This window comes from Branchiostoma lanceolatum, chromosome 18, assembly GCF_035083965.1.
Source record: "Branchiostoma lanceolatum isolate klBraLanc5 chromosome 18, klBraLanc5.hap2, whole genome shotgun sequence".
Taxonomy (NCBI): Eukaryota; Metazoa; Chordata; class Leptocardii; order Amphioxiformes; family Branchiostomatidae; genus Branchiostoma; species Branchiostoma lanceolatum.
This window is the reverse complement of record NC_089739.1, coordinates 7,673,058-7,695,692: the sequence shown is the minus strand read 5'-3', so window position 1 is coordinate 7,695,692 and position 22,635 is coordinate 7,673,058. Positions and strand designations below refer to the sequence as shown.

The following is a 22,635-nucleotide window of genomic DNA, read 5'->3' as shown; positions in this document are numbered from 1 at the left end:
ATGTAGATAAACACATATGATAATCATCCGTTACCTGGTAGTAAAAGATATGCTATCTGTGTATGGCCATATCACTTACTAATAATCAGACGGACCTCCAATACTGGTATCTAACCCCCTTGTGGTAAGTCATAACATATGCTACCCTCTAATAACAATCAATATCACGACAGAGGAATGTCGAGTGTGTCTCATTTTAGATGCTTGTTACACATGGCAAAGGTGGTATTTCAACTTTTACAAACAAGCCTGTTAATGTGTCCATTTAACCACCATGGAACTTCCTCAAAACTTCTACTCAGCGACCAAGGAACTTCCGCAAAACTTTTACTCTGTCCTCAACTACGTAGAATTGTTGACATTTACTCTAATTTTTGGCTTTCACAAACACCCAGCGTTAGTCCAAGACCATGCGATCATATGCATATACAATTATGAAGACTATGATTTTGCCTAAGAATAGTTTATGAGGTCATCTATGTGGAGAAACACATTATTTTGTAATACTAGAAGGCTTTTAGCACCTTTTAAATGTCAAAGGCATTCTGTTACAAAGATCAGATCAGAATTAGCCAATTCTATACTAAAAGTTAGCTACTTTGATTGAAGTCCATTGATACCAATATGACCTGTTTGTAGAGTTTCTTTCATCAGGGTATCATTTTTCCTGCACTAGGAGAATACTGAATCAACATGGTGATAATAAATGAGGTAGTTACCGGTATCAATCCTCTGGTAAACACAGCTGGCACTTTTCCGTGATCAACAAATGACCACAAGACCAGAATTGTGTGTACAATGATAAACTTCTACAAATTCCTTCATCAAAACGCACTACACATATACACAGATGTATGAATCTGATCTTTCCTGGATGGTCAAGCAAATCTGTTTATGTTTCAAGCAAGGAAGCTTTTCGACATGAGGGGTTGCTTAAATGCCCTAGAGGGTCTCCATAGTAATCTGTTATATACTTTAATATGATACATCCCAATGTTGTGATGCTATAAGCTAATTTGATCCCATGAAATTGCAATTGATATACAAACCTTTTAGGGGCACCAATACATTATCATCAACATCAGTCAGCTTGTTTGTGTTGGCCTAATAATTCTTAGTCTGTTGTCGCCAGGATAATGGAAAGATCGTGTTTCTTGTCACTCTACCTTTCAGGTATTTAGCAACTCCTTAAGATATTACATTAAGGGCCACTTTAATGGTCCTTAGGAAGCCATCATTCATGCTGGGTTGTCAGTGTACAAATAGAGGAGAGTGCTCACATCGAGGGGACGTTAAAAGTTCACGGTAACCTCAATTGTGATGTTTTATATCTAAACTACAGAGCAAATATATTAAAGAGAGGTGCGTTTTCCACGTTATTTAAAGCAACATTCTCAATACGTGCAAGTGGTGTTAGTCCTGAATAACTTTATGTATCTTTTATGTACCAAAATCTTGTCTAGAAAACATGATAAGACAACCTGAACGTTTGGAACAATGGGATAGGGGGCAGGTTGGACATCGCTAACGTGGCTGTAGGTACAAATGTAACATTAATAGAGTCTTGAAAAGTATCATGCGAGGTTTATGTACAGTATGTTAATTCAATGCAGATTGGCAAGTTAAAGTTATTAGTCTAACAGGAGGATATAAACGTATTAAATCAAATACTAAAACTGGAGATTAGTTGGTGTGGTATGACGCGATGTGTTGTTTGTTGTGCTATATTTGCTTCACTCGCCCATTTAACGGGACAGATCTTTGTCATATAGAATCAGTGGGCGGAGTCTGTGGTACATACATAGTACATGCTTATTTGGGGTCAGTACTGTAGACATGTCAGGTAGGGGGTCTATGTGGTATTTGTGTAAATAAGGGTTTCAGACAACACACGTCCTATTAAAGGGGTCGTCTAGTACATCAATGTGTTATCGTAATACAAAATCATATCACTTCATCAACAGATTCATTATGATTGGAGGTGAAACAGGGTTGTTCTTTACCAGAACTCATAAAATGCAACCGAAAAATAGGCTGGAACCCTATCTATATGCATGTAAGCATATTCTACTCATTACAATATTCAAATACATTGGGTCATTCATTTCGTTTCATTTGCAGATGCAATTTATGAAGGAAATCAACATACCAATTTCACTGTTGGGAAATCAACAGTAGTTAAGAAAAATATATGCTGGACTGTAACCGAAATGATCTGATGCATTTCTCATGATTATCTTTCATTGTGTTACTATCAATTAGTATCTATCAGACTATGATGATCTATCAGACCGAAGGGAACCAGACGACCAAACAGACTAAACGACAGGTTGTTAAATCCGATTGTCCCTGGATACATATCATAAGTTACCAGTTGTATCCCACATGCAGACATACAGCACTATGATTTATGTATTGGATGGCGTGAACTGTTTGCAGTAGAAATGCGTTCACAATTCCCATCACGGCCTTGGATTCAAGGCCAGAGGTGAATGAAAAACATGTTCATAAAAGACAGATTATCAGGACGAATGAATGATTCATAGAGAAAACAGCAACTACGATTATTCACATGACAGTTGTGGCAGGACGTCTACTCCATCTAACATAAGTGTCCGGTTATGACATGCAGCATAATTGACGTAGCGATCCACATATTGTACGCATAAGCCGTTGCGTGGGTGGTTTTGAGCTCTTACAAGATGGAGCATTAGAGCAATAGCTGTTTGTCTAACGTAATAGCTGCTTTTCTACTCCACTTTGATAGCTCTAGATTCATGACAGTTTCTTAACTACGGTCCCTAATAGGTCATTACGTAGTATGAACACCTGTTACTGTAAACTTCAACGCCCACTCTTTGAGCTTCTCAGTTGCCGCATTTTGAATCCATTACAGGTTACAGTTGCACGTCCTTAACTTAGCTTTACTTTACTTTACCCACAGTACGCTGTAGCGCCGTGTTGGCATAACGGTGTTTTGGTTCGAATCCTCTGACATGCCACCGATGTTGGGCCCTTTAGAAGGCACTTGACACGATTATCGTCACTACACCAGGTGTAAAATTGGGTACCTGACTTTGGTTGGGAAGCTAAAAGTCAGTGGAAGGAGTGGGTTGGGCTCCGCCTTCCAATACCGTGTCCTAAACACAGTTGATAACAACCCGGCCACTGCCCCTATGGTCCTAAAAAGGCTATGGGACTACCTTTACCTTTGTCTACTGTAACACTTCTTTAAAATTCCTTTCTACTAACCTAGTAGTACGGAGATCAACTTCATCACAGGAAATGAATCTGTCATTGCGGCTTACTTGAGTAAATGACTAAGACATTTAGGAGTTTATTCTACCCCTGCGTCTGAAGCATGCTAACGTCGGTAGCATAGTTTGCATGCTTCTGTGACATTGGTCCTTTTGATGCCCTCAGTCTGCTGCCTTTGTTAGATCACCGTTAAGTCGAGACTAGGTGATGGATGTAGGGATAAATACAGCAGCTGACAATGGGGCTGAGAATAGCATACGAATGTGTTGTATTCAATTATACATGTTCTGTATGAATGGGGGATCGTGACATTAGGATGTACCTTTGAAGATTCTAACCTGGCTTAACATTCTTGACAAGATTTTGACAAAGTCAAAGGAAAGGGTTTTGCGTTTTTCGAGAGGAAATGGGTAAGAATCTGTTCTACGACAATGGGGCTGAGAATAGCTTACGAAAGTGCTGTATTTAATTACACATGATCTATATCAATGGAAGATCGTGACGATAGGATTTGACGATTTTGACCAGACTTAAGATTTTTTACAAAGGAACGAGCATTGTGTTTCTCAATATGTAGATGAGTAGGAATATGTTCTACGACAATCATTTTTAACAAAGCATACAGGGCACATTCGCATCTATGTACGAATATAAAGTTATCACGGATATAGGTGCACATTAAAGAAGCCACTGTTGTATCGTTAATACGTCTTTGTCTCCTGCCTCGTGGCATTTCACTTCCCCGTACGAATTTAGAGGTATCACGAATATAGGTACATGTTAAAGAAGGCACTGTAGTACTGCTGATACGTCTTTGTCTCGTGCCTCGTGGCATTTCTCTTCCCCGTTCCCGTCCCTCAAACAACGTGTTTACCTGCTCGGTCCACCCAGCGATCAAACAGTCGCCTTTGTTGAACAACTTTTCAATCACGACCGGCGAGATGTTTTCCCCGCTGTATGGTTTCCAGGTTCCCCCGGACAGCCCCCATTCATCATCGCCTAACCTTTCCAGTGAACTGCAAATTCAACACGTACACCCCCGTGGCGTAGTCTAACCGCCCAAGTTTCCAAATAAAGTGTGAAAGATTTGGATCAGATCATTTGAAGATGGGGGTGTTTTATGTGGTTGTGTAACCAAAGGCAGTGTGTGCATCGATGCAGTGCTTTCATGTTGACTAATTGTGCCAGGGAGCTCGTAGTGTGAAGATCATTATTCCGAGGTCTCTCCAATTAAGGCCATTTACCATCGATTCACAACAGAGTAAAGAGGCGAGAGGACAATATTGCATCTTGCAGGCTGTTGTAGGTACTGTTTGGGCTTTTTTTACGGTTTCGTTAACATCTTTTCGAAAAATAATGGATCTCAGTATCTCAATGGATAGAAACATTTCTAGAACTTTTATGGTGTAAAACGAATGTTTACAAGGTGTTCTGACTTAACATATAGTATATGTGCATAATATTGATAAAGTATGTTATGTAATTACCTCGATTTTTGATAGTAATAGTGATCGCTTTCGTCGAAAGGTATTGGAGCACGGGACGGGCAAAAGGAGGCATACGTAGTTTTAGAGCTTCTATGTTGTCTACCCATGGCTGTGTATATACCAGGTGTTATGACTGAACATGTCATACATGTGCATTGTAGTACGTTATGAAAGTACATTGTACATCGCTTTTTCGATAGACTGAATAGGTATCGCCATACATAGGACGTTGCAGTCAAGGCAACGTCAGCTATACTCAAACACGGGATTCCGCCTCCCCGGTAGATATGAAAATCAATGTCATCTTTAGCGTCAACATATCGGGGCAAAGGTGTGTACTAATAACTTGGGCAAACAAGCAAGAATAGAATTCGTCCACACAACCCCTAACCCGAGTTATAACAACCGACGAGGTACGTGCGTCTGGCTAGCTTGTTATACAGAAAACTTGGTGGGAGAGTTTTTGTATTTTGACATTATCATTGACGACCTGTTGGTTCTGGTCACAGATATTGAATTGTATTGTTCTCCTTATCACGCAATCCTGAATGAGGTTCGTGGTAGAAGGGTAACAATTTAGCAATAGGGTGTCTCTAAACTACAATATAGACCCAATTAGCTGGACCATTAGACTATTAGCACCGTACTATTAGCTGTAGCTTAAGACTGCCTATTGTTGGACTTGATTACATCCCGTGTTGGTCATAGGTCTGTAGCCTAGCGTTTGGCAACTGCGGATTGAAGACTTTTATTGCCGAGAAAATTGATTAAATCGACTCAAATCGAGCGCGGCACTTAATAGCTCTGACCTTATGTTTTGCCGCGTTACTTGGCGATGGGTTTTTCTATGCTTTGTTGCCAAGTAACAGTCTTTCGTCTGTTTCAAACAAGGAATTAACGAGGATATTTCTCGACTTTTCACTTCAATCTTCATTGCAAGAAGTCGACGGAAAAACATCAGTACGTCTTACGTCAGCAACAGGAATGTTTGTCAGGGCATGGCAACGTCTGACGTCAAACTGACGCTGGCACTCACAAAAATACCTCTAACTCAGCCAAGCAGCAAAACACTTATAGGTCTATCGCAAATACATGGTAAACCATATATTACAGCATTGCAGGCAGCTGGATAGAGACCTTTACTAGATAGACTTTTTATGCATACAGTTGTTTCGGCACATCTAACTGCCAGGCTGTTGCCCTCAACCTGTGAGTACTAGTGTACTTAGTCTAGCAGATAGATCAAGGGCAGATATATAACACTTCAGTCTGCAGATCAGCGATACATGAAATTGCATGGATGTTTGGCAACACATATGCCACGAAAGTACTGTACATGTACATATCTGCAGTATATGACTGTATTGGGCAAGTATTGCAGGACTATCATATCTGTGTTTCATGCTCGTCGATAGCTTGTTCCGTAATCTAGTCTATACAAATAAGCAGCGTTGGTACGTAGATCCCCATGTCTAACAGCAAGTACAGCACGTACTAGATGATTGTACGAAAGCTAAAGAATGATTTGTGGAGTGCATGACTGTGTACCAAGCACTCGACTCTAGCAGTTACAGCTCTGCAATTGCGTATCTAGGGCGACCGTGACCCACTTTCCCACGCAGAGCTAGCCAAGATAATTGTATTTCAGCAGCGTTAATTCCTTCTGTTTCGTCATGGTCTACCTTTGTGACTAATTGGGGAAAGTATTTCAATCCTTTGTATGGACTGATTTCATTTGTGAATTGGGCTAATTCCTAGAAATCGAATCAACTCCTTGTGGTGTGTAAGAGGTGTGTCCACCAGACCCCTCCCTCCCCCTTCTCAACAGTGTGCCAACATTGACCCGGCAACGTTCCGTGGAAAATTACATTCTGAGACCGTGCTGCGCTGTTATAATAACAGCCTAATAGTATACATTCCTTTCGGTGAGAAGGGGCAACCACAAACATTGCAAAGTTAGTGTCAGATCCAAACGTAATTTTTCCTTTTTGCTCTCTGTCATGTTTGCCACTGTGGCTGTGTAAATCGTACGATGCTTTTTGTTGTCTCACTGACCGACTTTCTCTTTGTTTCACCAGGTGTTGAGGATCAACAGAACTCATCCAAGTGGTTGGGACAGTAACTCTGCCAACGGGTCACTCAAACACTTGTAGCGGCCATCGCTAGTAGCAGTCTCTGCACGTTTCACGCCATCGCACGTAGCAAGTCGTCGCCAGGGCACGGAACCGACCTTCATCGGCGCGATCCAACCCTCTACCCATCTCCCGAGTAACGCTATCTTCACCCCACCCACCCAACAAGTTTGCTCATTAGTTTGGCCAACAGGTTGAAGGTGCTGTCTTGACGACAGCAGAAGCAGCACGACTCGTCACCGCACTCTCCAGGCAACCGTCCTCGGGACCAGCATCGTCCCCTTCCCGTAGGGTCTTCGTACACGCGTCGATGACTGCAGCAATGGGAGAGATTCAGAGCGACATCTCGGACTTGGCTCAGCTGAAGGCCATGACCACAAAGCTGAACTTGATGACGCGCCGGCCGTCGTACGTCGAGTGGCGGAAGCAGCTGGAGAGACCTCGGCCCAGACTCGGCAGGGTGCCCGAGGGCGAGAGCCGAGGGGACGAGGAGAGGAGAGAGGACATCGATCGGGCTCTGAACTGGCTACGACGAGAACTGGTTAGTACTGGTCATAAATACGTTTTTCTTTCTAGCTTCTATGTACGCTGCCACAAGTATACTTATCACAAATCAACTGTTCCACAGCACCCCCTCCAATAATGAAACCATAAAACATGATAGTAAAAGCGTCGTAACAGTCGTTAAAATGGGTTGTAGTTTGATAACTGGTGAACAATAGTCGTAAGTTGTTGTTTGTCCTTCAAAAAATCAAAGTATGATATTATGTATAATATCATTTGAAATAGCTGGTCGTTTTTGTTTTGTCATCTTTTTCAATACTTCATTGGAGCTGCTACAGTCTAATTTTGAACTGGCTAGCATAGGGAACGACGATAATCACTTAACTCGGCAAATATACGTGCAATCAAGTTTCATATATTCGCAAACAGCCATATCTTAGCTTGTACAACTTGTAAGTTGGCGTAACATTGCAACGCTCGGTGCAGAAATATATAAACCTTAGATATCAAACAATGCTAGCTGACAACCCACCAGAAACACAATGTGAAGTGAGTGGGCGCAACTTTAGTAACGTAAAGGTTTCAACCTAGGGACGGCAACTCAGGTAATCCTAGCTAGTAAATTACTTTAAAACGACCGCTTCAAAACCCTCTCAATTTTGTATTGTTTGGAAAATTTCAGAAGAGGCCATTATTCAATTCTAAACCCTTTCCTTCAGCTTTTATCCCAAATTAAGTAACCCAGTCAACTATGTGATTAAAGTCTTTCTTGTCGAGAAAAACGGGGCAGTGCATATAATGCATAGCTTTAAACCAAGCTTAGAACTAGGGGCGCCTATTGTGTTAGTTAATCATAGGTTCAATAGACGCTTTTGTGCTCGAAATCAGTCTATTACTTCATACAATAACAAGATTCCGCCCTAGGGACCACCCGGTATAATCTTTGTGTTTCTAGACGAAAAGCTTTAAAACTTTCCCTGTTGCTAATCTCCGAGCAGAATCATCGAAATGAAGTTTTCTTTTCTAATCGCACAGGCATCGGTTTCTACTGTTTCCACTGTTTTATTTGGCTAAGCAACGGTTAGAATCTTTACATATAGAAATCACTGTATCTACTTACGTTTTTGATATGACGATGTTGTACCCTTCATTCTTCCAAAATGCATGTGATCAAAACTGCAAGTTTCACGCCAAATTTAAAAAAAAAAATCTTTAGATTTTCTTTGCAAACTATAGCTATTCGGACAAGCTTTGACAAAGGTAATGCTTACAAAGAAGCATGTAACAACCAAAAATAAAGTTAATCAAATAAAAGAAACTTCATACTTTAGAAGGTATGTGAACCTCACATAGAGTACTTGAACTAGATTATGATATCAGTTTCTAAACATTCATATCGAGTTTTATAAATCCCTTATCCTCCATGGTACTCACCTGTCAATCATACCAAACATTCCGCCGTATCCTAGCAACGCTGACTCAAATTATTCTTGTTTTGACATCATTTTCTTTGATCTGCTCCCATTGCAAATTTTCGTATTCAAGAAATGCTAACACAAAATGTTTTGATTGTGTTAACATTTCAATCTGTATTGAACGTTTTCTCCACCATTTTCTCATCAAATTGTTATCCAAACCAACTATCGACTGCAGCAAAAATAAATATTACCAAACATCTCATACATAATTTCTGCAAATGTCTTCATTGTCAAAGTAATTAAGCCTCAGAGTTAGCCAGTACGGAAAGGTTGAAAGCCAAGAATGCCATGTACAAATAACACATAGCACGCCTGAATAGAGACGTCTCGCCACGCGACATATTTCAACTCGTACGGTACATCTTTGATGTGCTGTTAGGTCCAATATTACTGATAGACAGATAAGGGTTGAAAGCGGCAAAGCTGGGTGGGCAAATATGGACACAACCTGTGGGGTCCTCTGGTCGAGAGAAACATGACCCCAGTACATTGTATGTAGGAGATTCACAAATGTAACATGGTAGCCACAGATAACAAGAACAAGGTACTCTAGTTGTGCAAACTGGCAGATCAATAAGCAGATAAGGTTTTGCAAGATCTAGAGGTGATTTAGAAGATAAGAAATGGGAAAGGCAAGCAATTTCGGCAGGAAATCTATTCTCCAAGCAGAGGTATCGGTCGAGTGGGGTAGTAGTGGCTGGGTTATTTTACAAGGTGCAAGAAAGTACGAGAATGCTGTCAGCGTCACCTAGCAATTTTTCATGGTACGGCAACCGGCCTTATGAGACATGCACAATAGTTCAGTTCAACCTGTACTACTAGTAGTGGCCCACGTTTTATCAGGAAAAGGACCACCGGGTTTATCTTTCCCCATTGACAAAAACATAAAGAATCCTGTTTATAGTGGTCACACGCCTAATGTGACCATTTTATATAAGTCACTTGACCGGCCGCTATCCTAGCCTACAAAGCGTTGATGTGCAATCTTGTTGCTTTTCTTCCCCCTCAGATCGACATGCGGTCCCAGGACCAGGCCCTGGCGCGCCAACTGATGAACCTGCGCAAGGAGATCCACCGGCTCAAGCTACAGAAGAGCTGCAACGAACACCAGGACATGCTCGAGGAAGTGCAGGAGATGCTGGAGGACCAAGACGAGTTGTCGGACTTGTCGTGTGACATGCCAATCAACGGTTTCCATAGAAACCTGGGCACGCCCCTTCGCCAGTTTGGCGTCACCAAGATGAACATTAACTCAAGAAGATTTTCCCTGTGTTGATTTCTAGTGTGGAAATTATTTCTTATTTTAGAAATCACAATTGAAAGATTTACGGCCATACCGATTCAACTGTTTGGTTGTTGCTGTTTCATCAAAATGCGATTGACCATGTGTATGGAAATTAAAAGGCATAATCGCAAGCATACAAAAGAATTACGGTACGTACCGTCAAAGATAACGATGTCAAAAACAAAATCCTTTAGACCATGGCTGAAAAGAAAATTGTCCAGAGAGGTTTTAGCTAGGTAAAAGATATTTCACTATGTATGAATGTAAAATATGACAAAGGAATCAAATAATTACATTGGTGTGACTTAAAGACAACATATATTGTTTTAACTTTTTAAATCGTGGATGGACTAATATTGTATTATACGTAAATAAGTTGTAAGTTTTAAAAGAAGTAGCATCTTGGTTGTTTTGTTAAAGTATTGCAATCAAATTGCATTGAACTTCTTACTTACCGTTTGTTGATATCTCAAAATGGCGGCCAGAAACTTACGTCACCAGGCAGCCTCGGTTTGGTCTTAGTCATGCGCAGTAACCACACGTGATAGCAGCTGGGAAATTGTCGTCACGTTGAGCTATGTCCTATGAATTTATCTAGCGGTCCTCCTGTTGTCTAAGTTTTGTCATGCTTCAGATTTTTACCAAAATAAGGTGAGCCAAACATAAGAGCAAAGGAGTAAGGAGATCCAAACGTAACCCTGAGAGAATGTTCCTTGCATTTTCTTCGACGTGACGCTCAGTGCACGGATACATTTAAAGTTCGTTTGTGTGATTATACTGAAGCCACTATACTAACGGCACAATCTGAACACGAATTTTTATGTACTTTATTTCATTTCAATCCCGATCCAGTATGTTATAATAAATAAGAACAATGAGGTGTATATATATATTTGGTACTTTTAAAACTGTTGTTTACATTTGAATTGTCTGTTGGCGTCAGTGCCGGATTTTGGTATTCATAATAAAGGAAAAAAAACTTCAGTAATTTTTGCATTGTTGATGTACATAGCGTGACGACAATCGATAAGAAAATCAACAAATCAAATTAGATAATAGGATGTAGGGAATATCGTTCATGCGGCTCGCTGGTCTAGTGGCATGATTCTCGCTTAGGGTGCGAGAGGTCCCGGGTTCAATTCCCGGGCGAGCCCTGTTTTTTTTTAAATATCCCAAAAGCAAATGTTCATTTTGTCAATAACAAGAAGACGGAGACTTGTTGGTATTTCACTTGAAAGAAAGGCACTTTACGTAAGGCAAATGAATGTTGATTTGATTATATGGATGACATCCGGTCCACGCGCGCATCACTTTTCTTCCGTTTAAAAAAAGTTTTCGGCCATACTGTTAATCGTAAAAAGCAGCTGCAAATTGTGAAAATTCATCAGGTAAATGGCGGTTACAAAATTACATTTCGGTAAACCACACTCTGTGTGTTTAGTTTCGTTCATTCTTCCTGACCACGTAGATTTTTTTTGCCAAACTTTTGTTTAAATTCGCACGCTCGCTTTAGTTTTGGGTAGCCTGGGTGCCATCCTATTTCTACCGGGGCTCCTACACTCGCTACCCTCAAAAAATATATATTTTTTGAGGGTAGCGAGTGTAGGAGCCCCGGTAGAAATAGGATGGCACCCAGGCTAAGTTTTGGGGTCCCCAGAGGATATAATCCATATAATTAAATCAACATGGCCTAAATAAATGTAAAAGTTTTATCAGATTAGAGGGGATTAAAAATTCCAATGCATCATTGTGAATATTGTACAACTGTATTACAGTGATTTATACTAGTAAAGATATTCATAAAATGATTGGTTATAGATATAACATTTTGACTATAGACTATCTGGCTCGCTGGTCTAGTGGTATGATTCTCGCTTTGGGTGCGAGAGGTCCCGGGTTCAATTCCCGGGCGAGCCCGTATTCTTTTTATCACTAAAAATATATAATAAAATTGAAAATTGAATGATCTTGACAAACACACATTTTGTATAGATAAAACGGACAGTTTTGATCAGACATAAAAGGATATTTCATCCCCATATATGATCGTGAAATATGAAGATACCGAAGGCGTCAACAGCGATAACATACTCAGTATAAAACCCTTTCGATTACACTGTATACCATAGATTGAAACAGGCAATCGTTATGTCCAGCATTCAATTATAAGACAGTCAGGGCAAAGCGAAGATAATGGTTTTGTTATTGCCCTTTGACGTTTGCTAAGTTTAGAAATTGACTTGCCTCAGAGAAAGATACAGTGTAAGATATTTATCCAAGGTGTGCATACGGGCGTTCATCCGGCTCGCTGGTCTAGTGGCATGATTCTCGCTTAGGGTGCGAGAGGTCCCGGGTTCAATTCCCGGGCGAGCCCGCTATTTTTACAATACTTCGATGTCAACAGTGCCTTCGTACGATTCATTTTATTTGGACTGATAATGACAAAACCCGTTTCTTTATTTATCTATTTACATGTATTTTTCCACCTTATGTTTCCTTAGAGAGCCACGATCAGGGAAAAATATGTGAGTGGCGAATAAAACCAGCATGGACCTAATCATCATTGAACATAATGAATAGGGATATATTAATCATATACTGGAAGCTGTAGACAATACTTAGAGATACGTTGGGCTTGAAAGGTGTAGGTGATCATTAGAAATCATTAAACCTCATATGTCACGTCCTTGGAAAGGTGAATTATTACACTCCAGACAAAGCGAACCGAGGAGAAGGTCAGTTGATCTGGATCGTTTTATACCACGGTGCTGAGCCGTTTCGTGGCCCTGAAAAAAACCCCAGAAGAACCGGTTTGTGCTTAAGTGTCCAGATATGTAGGACGTTGACGCACTGACAAGTCGAGTGACATCATTTGGTGCGTCAATCCGTTGCAGATCTGATATACATCAGATATCAAGTGTTTTAGTGTTAAGATCTGTAGGATGGTGGCGCGCTGACGGGTCGACTGTCACCATTCGTTACCGACGACAAGTGTCTGATGCAGGTAAAGATCTGCCGACAAACCACTGTCAGCCTAGCCTATAAACAGCTTCTGACAGAGTAAGCCGGCTTAAGAACCGGTCTGTGTTTTCGTGATTAGACTGATATGTGGGACGGTGCCGCACTGACGGATAGAGTATCATCATTCGCTCGGACAAGCCGCTGCCAGTAAACAGAGTAAGTCAAACACCATCTTGCATCTCTTTTTACTTGATGTAGGCAGTGTATGAATGACTAATTGCCATGTATAGGCGCTAGGTAATGTATGAAAGGAAACCAGTCGCCTGTTGAAAGGTGGGGAAGAAATGGAAGAAATGGAACGAAGGGGCAACACTTTAAGAAAATGTCGAACAACTCAGCACTTGGACAACTCGGAAACCAGGTCAACTCGGCACCATACCCTTGAGATTCAGTAGGGATTTCTGCAATGATTGAAACACAAGATGTTGTGTTACAATCACAGACTAAGGACTGATGATGCGACGAAACGCATATAAATAAAACAGTCCTACGATGTATTTATAGTTTGCCTTTTGTTGTGTGGATGTCACAAAATGTAGGCCATTTCTTACTTGTGGCGAAGAAACTAGCCCACCATAAGTCTCGCTACATGCAGTTACTTGTAGACATCTTCAAGTCAGATGATCTTGATGAAAAGCTCCCGATATGGTTTTAGTCGGAGGAATGGGTCAATAGTTTGGTTAGTTTCTTATCAAACAGATCTCTTCGTATAATCAAGGAGATTAAAAATCACTTTTAACCTCCTTGGTATGACTTGCTGTATTGTTGTCCCAAAAACGGAGGCAAATCCCCCAAGGACAAAGAGACCCCCCTTTGTTATGCAAATCAGCATATCGGTGTGTTCTGTCCTCACGTGTAGGGCAGTGCACGCAGGGACACAACGCACCTTTAGATTTAATATCCCGATAGCCGAAAATCTAAGGAGGTTAAAGAGCTTTCTTGAAAAATCTTAGTCTCTACCTTTATTTGCTCGCTGAAATAATAGTAGAATAGGATAATCAGCCAGAGAAGTTATATTAGCCGGATGCGTATGTGTAGTTCTATGGTCGGCTAACTCTACCGGCAAATTATTACCTCCATGAAAAGTGGAGGTATTGTTCTGGGTGCATCTGTGTGTGTGTGCGGGGGGGGGGGTCTTTCCGGATATTTAGCTATGGATGGATAGTCATTATATTTGGTATGTGGGTAGGTCTTGTTCAGTCTAGATCTGTTTGGCCAATTTCCATAATTTTTGGAGCAACATAATAGAGAATAAAATAGAGACACTCTGAATATCTCTTGTCAGATTTATCCTGTTGTTCCGAGGAAAAGATGGAGACGGTAGTGACTGGAGAACTAGGAGGGATCGCGCGGCGCCGCCAGCACTATGAGATTGCCTACAGGTCGTACCTGGACGCCTGCAGTGGACGTCAGTACTACTTACAGTTACTGGGTGAGACTACAGCTACTGCTGCGGATGTTGATGTTGACGGCTGTTTCCGTGTCTTAAGCATCGGTGGCGGGTCGGGTAGGGACGTGTCTGCTTGTTTCTCTTCATCATTGAAAGTGTGGGAGTTGTTATTTTCCACTGCTTTCAAAGAAGAAATCAAACCCCGCATTAGTACCGTAGATATAGAAACTTCGACTAGCAATTTAGTATGATCTTGTATCATATGTATGCCTTATGTTTTACTTTATGTTTGTACTTCGGCATTGCTGTCAACATGCAATTAGCCTACGGGCATGAATTTGCAATAAACTTATATCAATTCATCAAAGAAATATAACTTTTGATAACGTAGATGATATTTATGAAAATTATATCATCATCATCGAACACTATTAACCCCCTTATACCATAAAGTAAAGCAGTCGCGACTAGTCATACTCAGCTGAGGTGAATCATTATGCATTTTAGGTAGCTAGTTGTAGTAATGCGGCTTCGCTACGACTTGTGTTGTTGGCACCCCTATTTTTCTGTATTTTAAGTGCAGAGAATTGCGGATAACGCCTGAAGCTTCCTCATACATGGGGCCGCCAGCTTTACCCCCCCCCCTCCAAAGTACCAACTAATTTTTCACCAATAAGACTGTTGATGACAACTTTTTTTTAACAAAAAAAAGTTGCTTACTACGTTTAGAACTATGAAAGTGCATCTTCTATACAGATAAGCCTTTAATTGTGTATTTTGCATACCTCCACCAGGTGAAGCTGATAGCGTCATCCTCCGAAAGCTGCAGGAGATCCACCATAACACACACGTCATCGTTGTGGAACCGTCTGAGGACTACATTTCTGAATACAAGGTACGAATCCTCGTTTTCTCATCTGCAACAAAAATAAAAAAGGAACAAAGTCAATTTTTCTGTCTTCGGGTTACAAAATCATCAGATTCCGTCCATTCTATTTGGAGAAATCAAAAGCGGGAATTGAGGAATGAATGAATTGATAAATAAATGAAGACCTTTATTGTACATTCGTGCCCCGAGGGGCTAGGTACAGGTCGTCTAACATAAAACTAACTAACATGTGGCATATACAGTGAAATATATACAGTACATGGTTTAAACATACATAGTAGACGAAAGTGATAATTGCGTGCAATAATGCAGACCTTTAAAAAATCGCGGGCTCGCCCGGGAATTGAACCTCTCGCACCCTAAGCGAGAATCATGCCACTAGACCAGCGAGCCAGATGTGTTCGTGGCAAGAAGCTTCATTACCTGTCTTAACCATTTTCCATGCATTCCCTTCTGAATATAAAGTCATCAACAGTGATAGGGAGAAGTTTCAGTGCGAAAACATTCGTTGACACTGATAAATATCACAAAGTTAGCCCGATATACTTGCTTCGGCATACCGGACAAGAAGTGCACAGTATATTATACTACTAGTATTTGTTTACATATGTGACCCATACCGGCCACTCGCAAAGAGAATTTTCTCTACACCTTCTCTACTGCACGTATTGCGTTTAATTTTAAGCTTATTCCCACTAATACGCCCTTTTCGCAGGAACAAGAGGAGCATGAGCCTCACATCGGCAGGTTGACCTTTGATTGGCTACAACAAAGAGCGGAGGAGTACTTCTCACAGGAGGCAAGTGTCACCTGATCCACGCCATCCATGTCCTGTACCATGTGGACGACCTCAGTGCAACCTTAATGAACATGTGGGACTCCCTCGCGGACGGCGGGAGCATGGTCGTAATGATAGAATCAGGTACGTTGATATTATATAATGAAATATACCATTAAGACTTTGGAATATTTTATGGAAGATACTAGTAGTGATATAGATATGATGAGGATGTGACGATTCAATAATGTAGTTCACGATTCTGGGTACGCATGCGCAGTGACATGTATTGCTGGTAATATGTCATTTTGGTTACACAATTCAAGACAATGTCAACAGTTCACAAGCCTGGAGACTTTACCATTGACATTGCGCACGCGTACTGGGAATCGTGAACGGCCTTATTGTAGCATCATTCAAATGTCCTACAACGGCCCCACATGTAAACAAATAGGTCTTCTCAACTATACTGTGAACTTCTTATCGTTAAGTTGAAGGAAAAATATTGTTCGAAATGCGTCACATTCATCGCCAAAAATAGTTATGCAAGCAACTGCATAAAGTCACATTCATCAGTTGCATTTTTTTCGCACTGAAACATTTGGTTTAAATGTCGATGCACCGTAAGGAGGTTTTGTAGTTCTGTCCCATCAGCGTTTCTAGTGTCGCTGAAGAAACATACGTCTGGTACATCTGTTAAGTCATATTGTCATTAGTCCACTGTTATTTATTTCTTATTATTCATCCATGAGTATGTACGGATGTATTTATCTGGCTCGCTGGTCTAGTGGCATGATTCTCGCTTAGGGTGCGAGAGGTCCCGGGTTCAATTCCCGGGCGAGCCCCGTTCTTTTGGACATAACTTGAATGTCTCCATCGTGTACATGCTCTCTCTATCTCTCTCTCCCTTAGTCCAACTATTTGACCGTGGTATTGGGCACCAGTTTTCTCCTCGGGTCTACGCTTTCTTTTAGCGTTTCACTCAGTGTCATGCCTGTTCATTCTCTTATAGACAGATCTTTATTGACACAACAAAAGTACAGCGACTCTCGTAAGGTCTACTTAATCTATACATACATACATACATACATGCCAACAAACAAAGTTAATACTAATGAGTTTGTTTACATACAATCATATGGAATAGGGCAACATATTGAAATTTAGCGTGTCGTATACTTATACATTACTTGTTCTTATGTCCAAACATTCTTTGATGTATATACCTATTTGAACACAGTAAGGATTGTCTCCTCTCAGTATGTAATCAAATCTATCAACAGAATGGAGCGTATTGAATTGACTTGAACAAGTGGAAATAAAGGTGAACAGCTTAGAGCGTTTATCCTCATATTACTCTCCCATTTTTCCGTTCAACCATCCCCCCCCCCACCCCCCTGGACGGTTCCTTGCCGCGATGATAGTTTTGGGTTGTCCCCCACGTGCCGCAAGACCGTGACATTTAGTTTTCTTGTCTTTACTGTGTACATGCAATCATCACTATTTTAATTTTAATGGAGAAAGCATGAGGTAACTGTACAGGCAGAGTGCATGTTTTCATCGCTATCTTTTTATGTCACCTGTAGGTGAAAGCAACCTCGGTAGGTGGCGCCTCAAAGTACTGGAAGCTCTTGGGGTCCCTGAAGACAAGCGAATGGCAACCTGCCTGCGGGTGTCATCTGACGTCATGAAGATTCTAGACGACAATGACATCCACTACAGCGTCACGCCCACCTCTCCAGAGGACATTGACGTCACCGAATGCTTCAAGGAAGAGTCTGAATCTGGAGAGTTGCTTCTGGATTTCTTGATACAAACCGCTTACGCGTCTTTAAACCCAGAATTAAGATCAGTTCTGTTACAGTACTTGGACAGCCCTGAATTTTTCACCAAGGCCAATGACAGGGTAGCCATGACACAGTATACAGATGTCATAGTAGCTAAGAAAAAAATCTAAAGGGTTAGATGCGACTTTCAGCTTTGATAAACATAGTATATTGTTAACCCAAGAGGCAGACATGTCGGTAGGGGGCATTTTTTGTAGTTATTTTGTGGCCCAATATATACTTCATGTGGGTATCACCATCACAGAAAACAAGTAATGCTACATGAACATATACTTGCCGTATGTTATAACATATACATATACACTTTATATAGCTTTTCTCTTTGTAACAGCATATTTTAGCACACGCGGAGACCCTATATGATGTTGCGAAAATAAAGTGTTATCATCAAAACCATTTCCATGCCAAAGTCTTCGAATTCATTGTTGTCAAATAGAGGTGATGTCTGAAGACCTAGACCATCTTATTGCGGACCGTGACGCCTGGAGGGAGAGAGCAACCTTAGCCCGGGCAAGCTGCCCGATTTGATGATGAAAATAGACGCGACAACTTAATGTAAAGCCCTCCCCATATTTCCTTTCATTATGCCAAAAACTCAGTACACTCCTTCCCATGTGGGTAGGCACTGACCCTCACAAAAATGAGAGACACATACTTAAGGATAATGTTGTCGACAGGCGCTGCCAGTAAGCATGGCTCATCCACTTGCAAAGCACTATTCCTGGCCTGAAGTATTTATTCGCATGTGGCTGCTAATGACGTTCCTCGGCTTCTCTTGCCAATGGTGTTTAGTGGCTACATTTGTCAACCCTGACCTGTTGGTTTAGAGTAGTATTTCATCAGACAGACAAAATGGCGTGCAGCTCAGTCACAGACAATATGGGGGAAGACTTCTTGGAGTGTCAGATCTGTCTGGATGAGTTGAAGCAGACGAAGATGCTGCCGTGTCTCCATACTTTCTGTCTGCCGTGTTTGGAGAGAGTTTTGGAGACAGAGCCTGGAGGGACGCTGTCCTGTCCGACGTGCCGTCTACACGTGCCCCTCCCCGAAGATGGCGGCCGAGAATTCAAAAACAACGCCTGTGTAAGGAAGCTTCAAGAGGCCGCACAGAAACCGCTTAAATCGGTGTCTTTCTCAACACAGGAACCGGAGACAGCCTGCACTGCATGTGACACCGGATCTCAGTCTAGATACTACTGCATAGACTGTACGGACTACTTGTGTCAGGTATGTACGGACGCGCACGGCCGTATGAAGGTATTCCAGTCACACAGGGTTGTGACAGTGGGAGACCTCAGGTCAAGTAGGGTCGCAGACGATCTACGATCCAGGGAGACTTCCAAGTGCCCTTGTCACAACGAGGTGAACAAGTTCTATTGCGTCACATGTCTCAGTGTCATATGTCTGCACTGTGTTGTCGTAAATCATAAAGATCACGACTACTTAGAGATCCAAGAGGCAGCTGAGAAGGAAAGGGCAAAGCTCGGTGAGAAACTGACTGCGGTACAACGACATGTAGAACAACAGGAACAGTGGCTGGAGCAGGCAAAACCGCTGAAAAACTCGTGGCCATCACAGCTAGAGCGGTGTACCGACGACATCAACGTACAAGCAGAAAGAATGATCCAAGCAGTGGTGAAGGTAAAAGAAGAGAAAATTGCCATACTTTGCACTACAAGCACTGCAAGAGAGAAACAGCTACATGACGCCATTGATGCGGCTGAAAAGAGACTCGCTGCTTTCAAGAGTTACGTAAACTTCGCGGACACAATGCTGCAGTATGGGAGTCCGGCAGAGTTGCTCTCAGCGGCAGGGGACTTGAAAGACTGGCTCGAACAATGTCCCAGCGAAAAATATCCGATTGAGCCTATCAAAGCTTTAACAAGCCTGCGTTTTGACTCACCGACCAATGATTTAGATGAAGCAGTGGCAACGTTGTTTGGTGGTATCAAGCAGGTTCGTATAAGCTTACCAGGACCCTGTGAAACAAAGGTGAGATCAAACAAAGTAACTTCCCGTGGAAATAGGCAGGCACAGCTTATCAAGGCTTCGGGTACCAAGGGCATGGACGACATGGAATTCCGTTGTCCTCTCTCTCTTGCTCTTTCTATAGATGATGATATAATAGTTGCGGATAGGGACAACGACAGACTACAAGTTTTGAGGAAAAGCGGTACTTTTCTGGGAACGGTAGAAATGAGCTTCCAGCCTCAGGCTGTAGCGGCTCTGCCAAACGGCGAACTTTTAGTGACCGGAGACAAACACAACATCCACGTTATTGACAAACATGGGAGGCAGGCGCGCGTCATGAAAGTGGGAGGAGCTACGGAAAAAGACGAAGTCACGAACGGCATTGCCGTGGACAGACATGGCAGAGTCATCGTGTCAATCGCTTATCAAATATTCATACTGAACATGGAAGGCGAAGTGACCCTTAAGTTCGGAGATAAAGATAGTCTGAACTACGTTCTTTGGATTACCAGTAACGGCAGCAACCAGATCGTTGTGAGTGACGAACTGAACCATAGCGTGAAAGTGTTTGACTCCACGGGACACCCCTTGTTTTCCTGTGGATCAGGAGAGGGAGACGGACAGTTGTACCATCCTGTGAGCGTAATCACGGACAAGGAGGACAACATCATCGTGGCAGACAACAAAAATAACCGCGTGTCTATGTTTGGCCGAGACGGAACCTTCGTTAGACAGGTTCTGACGGCCGAAGCGCACAGAATCATGGAACCACTGGGACTGACGATGACACATGATGGGCTTCTGGTGGTTTCTGGTCGAAGCTACGAGGAGGGATGCATCAAGATATTCAGACTGTCGTAAAATAATGACTTTCATTCGCGAAATTCAAACTCAGCTTGAATAGACAGCAAGCAGTTATTGTACATACCGGTACTTATCACATAATCATAGAGAACATGTTTATATGATTATGATAGCAAGAAAAACTAGCTAGAGCCTCTGTGGTCTACAATACCCGATCAATAGCAGATGGCTAAATTGTTGTTTGTTCATTTGCTTGCTTGCTTGTAATTGTCACTTGAACTAAGTGTATAACGGTCATTTGGGGTGAATGTAAATCCGGTAAATCCTGACGAAAGATGATAATGATGATGATGATGATGATGACGAAGATGATGGGGTTAAATGTAGAAGTTAAAAGCACGTAAACGGGAATCAGGAGTTTGATAGCATTCCGAGCCACTATGCTAGCCTAACAGAAGGAATACAGCAGGATGTTTTTACAAAAGACTAGTGATATGTACAAAGAACCATGGTATGGGTTGTACTGTTCTGAAGACGTTGAGAGGGTGAAAACAGAAATTGAAACCAAGGTGCGCAAATGTATGATTAAATATGAATGTGTACTTTCGACAACATGTTTATCACAAGAAAAGGAAACGCAGTATGGTACGTGGAACTGTGCGTGATTTATTATAATTTGAGGGTTATTGTCCTTTGTGTTTTGAGACAGCTATAACGACTCCATTGTCATTTGCTGTGATAGGATACAGAAGAGTAGAAGTGCCAATTTGTTGCTAAGTTTGCCATCCTTTGCACTCAAAATGTGTAAATAAACTGATGATATGCTTGTGAATTCAATATGTTACAATTTTGACTAACCTTGAAGTGAGTGAATTTGACACAAAGTGTTTGTGTTTCCTTCAAGTGCCATCCTGGTAACCACTACAACTCTCTGCCCCCCTCAGTGCTGCTCATTTTGTCCCCTAGGGTTAATTAATGGACTACTCCTTATCATTGCATGAAATACACTGACAAATCGGCTATTCAAATAAGCGGATTCTACTGTACATTGTGTATAACTGTTATGTAACGATATATCATCAAAGAGATTTTGAAAATCTATTTTCTAATCTCTTTGGTATCATGAATTATTAGTACATGTATGTCATTTAGCACAGCAAAACCTGATTAAACGGTAATCCGACATGTTTGATATACGCGTTTTAATTAAACATGAATGGGCCGCCGATGACAGTAAATCGACAGACACCGATGCATGTAATCTCCAAGCAGATGTTGGGGAGGTTAGATTGCCGGTTGGGGGAGGCTCAGTGGTTAGTTAACCGTTAGCAGCTAGGAAAACTGGCTTTAGCCTCACGACATCTACCACACCTGAGATTATCTCCAAGTTTCTTCTATACCTGATCAACCTAATGGTGTATTCTGAATCAGTCAGACACTGTACTGCTGTTTGTGTTGGTGTTGTCAGTATATAACGTTACGGCCTTATATGCACTGGGAGGTCAACATAGCAGTACTTTTCACATAACCTAAAAACTTTCTACGCCATTTGCAAGTTTTATACTTTTGTCACAAATTGTCTTGCTCATAAATATCGCCCCTACTTTCAAACAAGTTCTTCGAAGCACCCAGAGGCACATATCAAGATACTTCCTCACCCCTCCCCATCCAAACTCGTCGCAGCCGAATGGAAAGGAAAATTCGGCTGAGGTTTGAGTCAATTTTCCCTCCTAACATCGTCTGAAAAAACACTATAGTCCTATTTTGAGGTGTGTGTATGTTTTATATGCA

The 22,635-nt window shown here is 41.6% G+C and overlaps 4 protein-coding genes and 4 non-coding genes across 15 annotated transcripts in view; all 8 read left to right on the top strand.

Moving 5' to 3' along the window:
• The window catches only part of LOC136424316 (protein FAM167A-like), a 43,250-nt gene extending 32,871 nt beyond the window's left edge, over positions 1 to 10,379 (top strand). For 4 of the 7 annotated variants that reach the window (XM_066412867.1, XM_066412868.1, XM_066412866.1 and 1 more), the window contains 2 exons: positions 6,824 to 7,418; positions 9,869 to 10,379. In XM_066412867.1, the coding sequence (XP_066268964.1) occupies positions 7,188 to 7,418; positions 9,869 to 10,135 (498 nt within the window). In that variant the 5' untranslated portion in view covers positions 6,824 to 7,187 and the 3' untranslated portion in view covers positions 10,136 to 10,379. Of the gene's footprint in view, positions 1 to 4,427; positions 4,565 to 5,276; positions 5,955 to 6,823; positions 7,419 to 9,868 lie in introns of those variants that run through there. The other 3 variants (XM_066412870.1, XM_066412869.1, XM_066412871.1) reach the window with 3 other exon arrangements.
• An 847-nt stretch (positions 10,380 to 11,226) lies between these two features.
• On the top strand, positions 11,227 to 11,298 carry Trnap-agg (transfer RNA proline (anticodon AGG)). Its single transcript has one exon. It is a non-coding gene; the product is annotated as a tRNA-Pro (tRNA).
• Positions 11,299 to 11,989: 691 nt separating this feature from the next.
• Trnap-ugg (transfer RNA proline (anticodon UGG)) lies at positions 11,990 to 12,061 on the top strand. Its single transcript has one exon. It is a non-coding gene; the product is annotated as a tRNA-Pro (tRNA).
• A 385-nt stretch (positions 12,062 to 12,446) lies between these two features.
• Positions 12,447 to 12,518, top strand: Trnap-agg (transfer RNA proline (anticodon AGG)). Its single transcript has one exon. It is a non-coding gene; the product is annotated as a tRNA-Pro (tRNA).
• Positions 12,519 to 12,863: 345 nt separating this feature from the next.
• On the top strand, positions 12,864 to 18,465 carry LOC136423754 (histamine N-methyltransferase-like). 2 transcript variants are annotated; one of them, XM_066412031.1, is made up of 5 exons: positions 12,864 to 13,321; positions 14,451 to 14,597; positions 15,350 to 15,450; positions 16,160 to 16,366; positions 17,809 to 18,465. In XM_066412031.1, the coding sequence occupies exons 2-4, from the start codon at positions 14,477 to 14,479 to the stop codon at positions 16,256 to 16,258; spliced, it is 321 nt and encodes a 106-aa protein (XP_066268128.1). In that variant the 5' UTR covers positions 12,864 to 13,321; positions 14,451 to 14,476; the 3' UTR covers positions 16,259 to 16,366; positions 17,809 to 18,465. The 2 variants fall into 2 exon arrangements, with proteins under 2 accessions (XP_066268128.1, XP_066268127.1); XM_066412030.1 differs by having other exon boundaries at positions 14,451 to 14,672.
• LOC136424684 (histamine N-methyltransferase-like) lies at positions 16,315 to 18,179 on the top strand. The gene is made up of 2 exons (XM_066413309.1): positions 16,315 to 16,366; positions 17,809 to 18,179. The coding sequence occupies exons 1-2, from the start codon at positions 16,315 to 16,317 to the stop codon at positions 18,177 to 18,179; spliced, it is 423 nt and encodes a 140-aa protein (XP_066269406.1).
• Positions 16,996 to 17,067, top strand: Trnap-agg (transfer RNA proline (anticodon AGG)). The gene has a single exon. It is a non-coding gene; the product is annotated as a tRNA-Pro (tRNA).
• Positions 18,466 to 18,906: 441 nt separating the features above from the next.
• Positions 18,907 to 22,036, top strand: LOC136424828 (E3 ubiquitin-protein ligase TRIM56-like). The gene has a single exon (XM_066413495.1). The coding sequence runs from the start codon at positions 18,922 to 18,924 to the stop codon at positions 20,899 to 20,901; it is 1,980 nt and encodes a 659-aa protein (XP_066269592.1). The 5' UTR covers positions 18,907 to 18,921; the 3' UTR covers positions 20,902 to 22,036.
• The last annotated feature ends 599 nt before the right edge of the window (positions 22,037 to 22,635 follow it).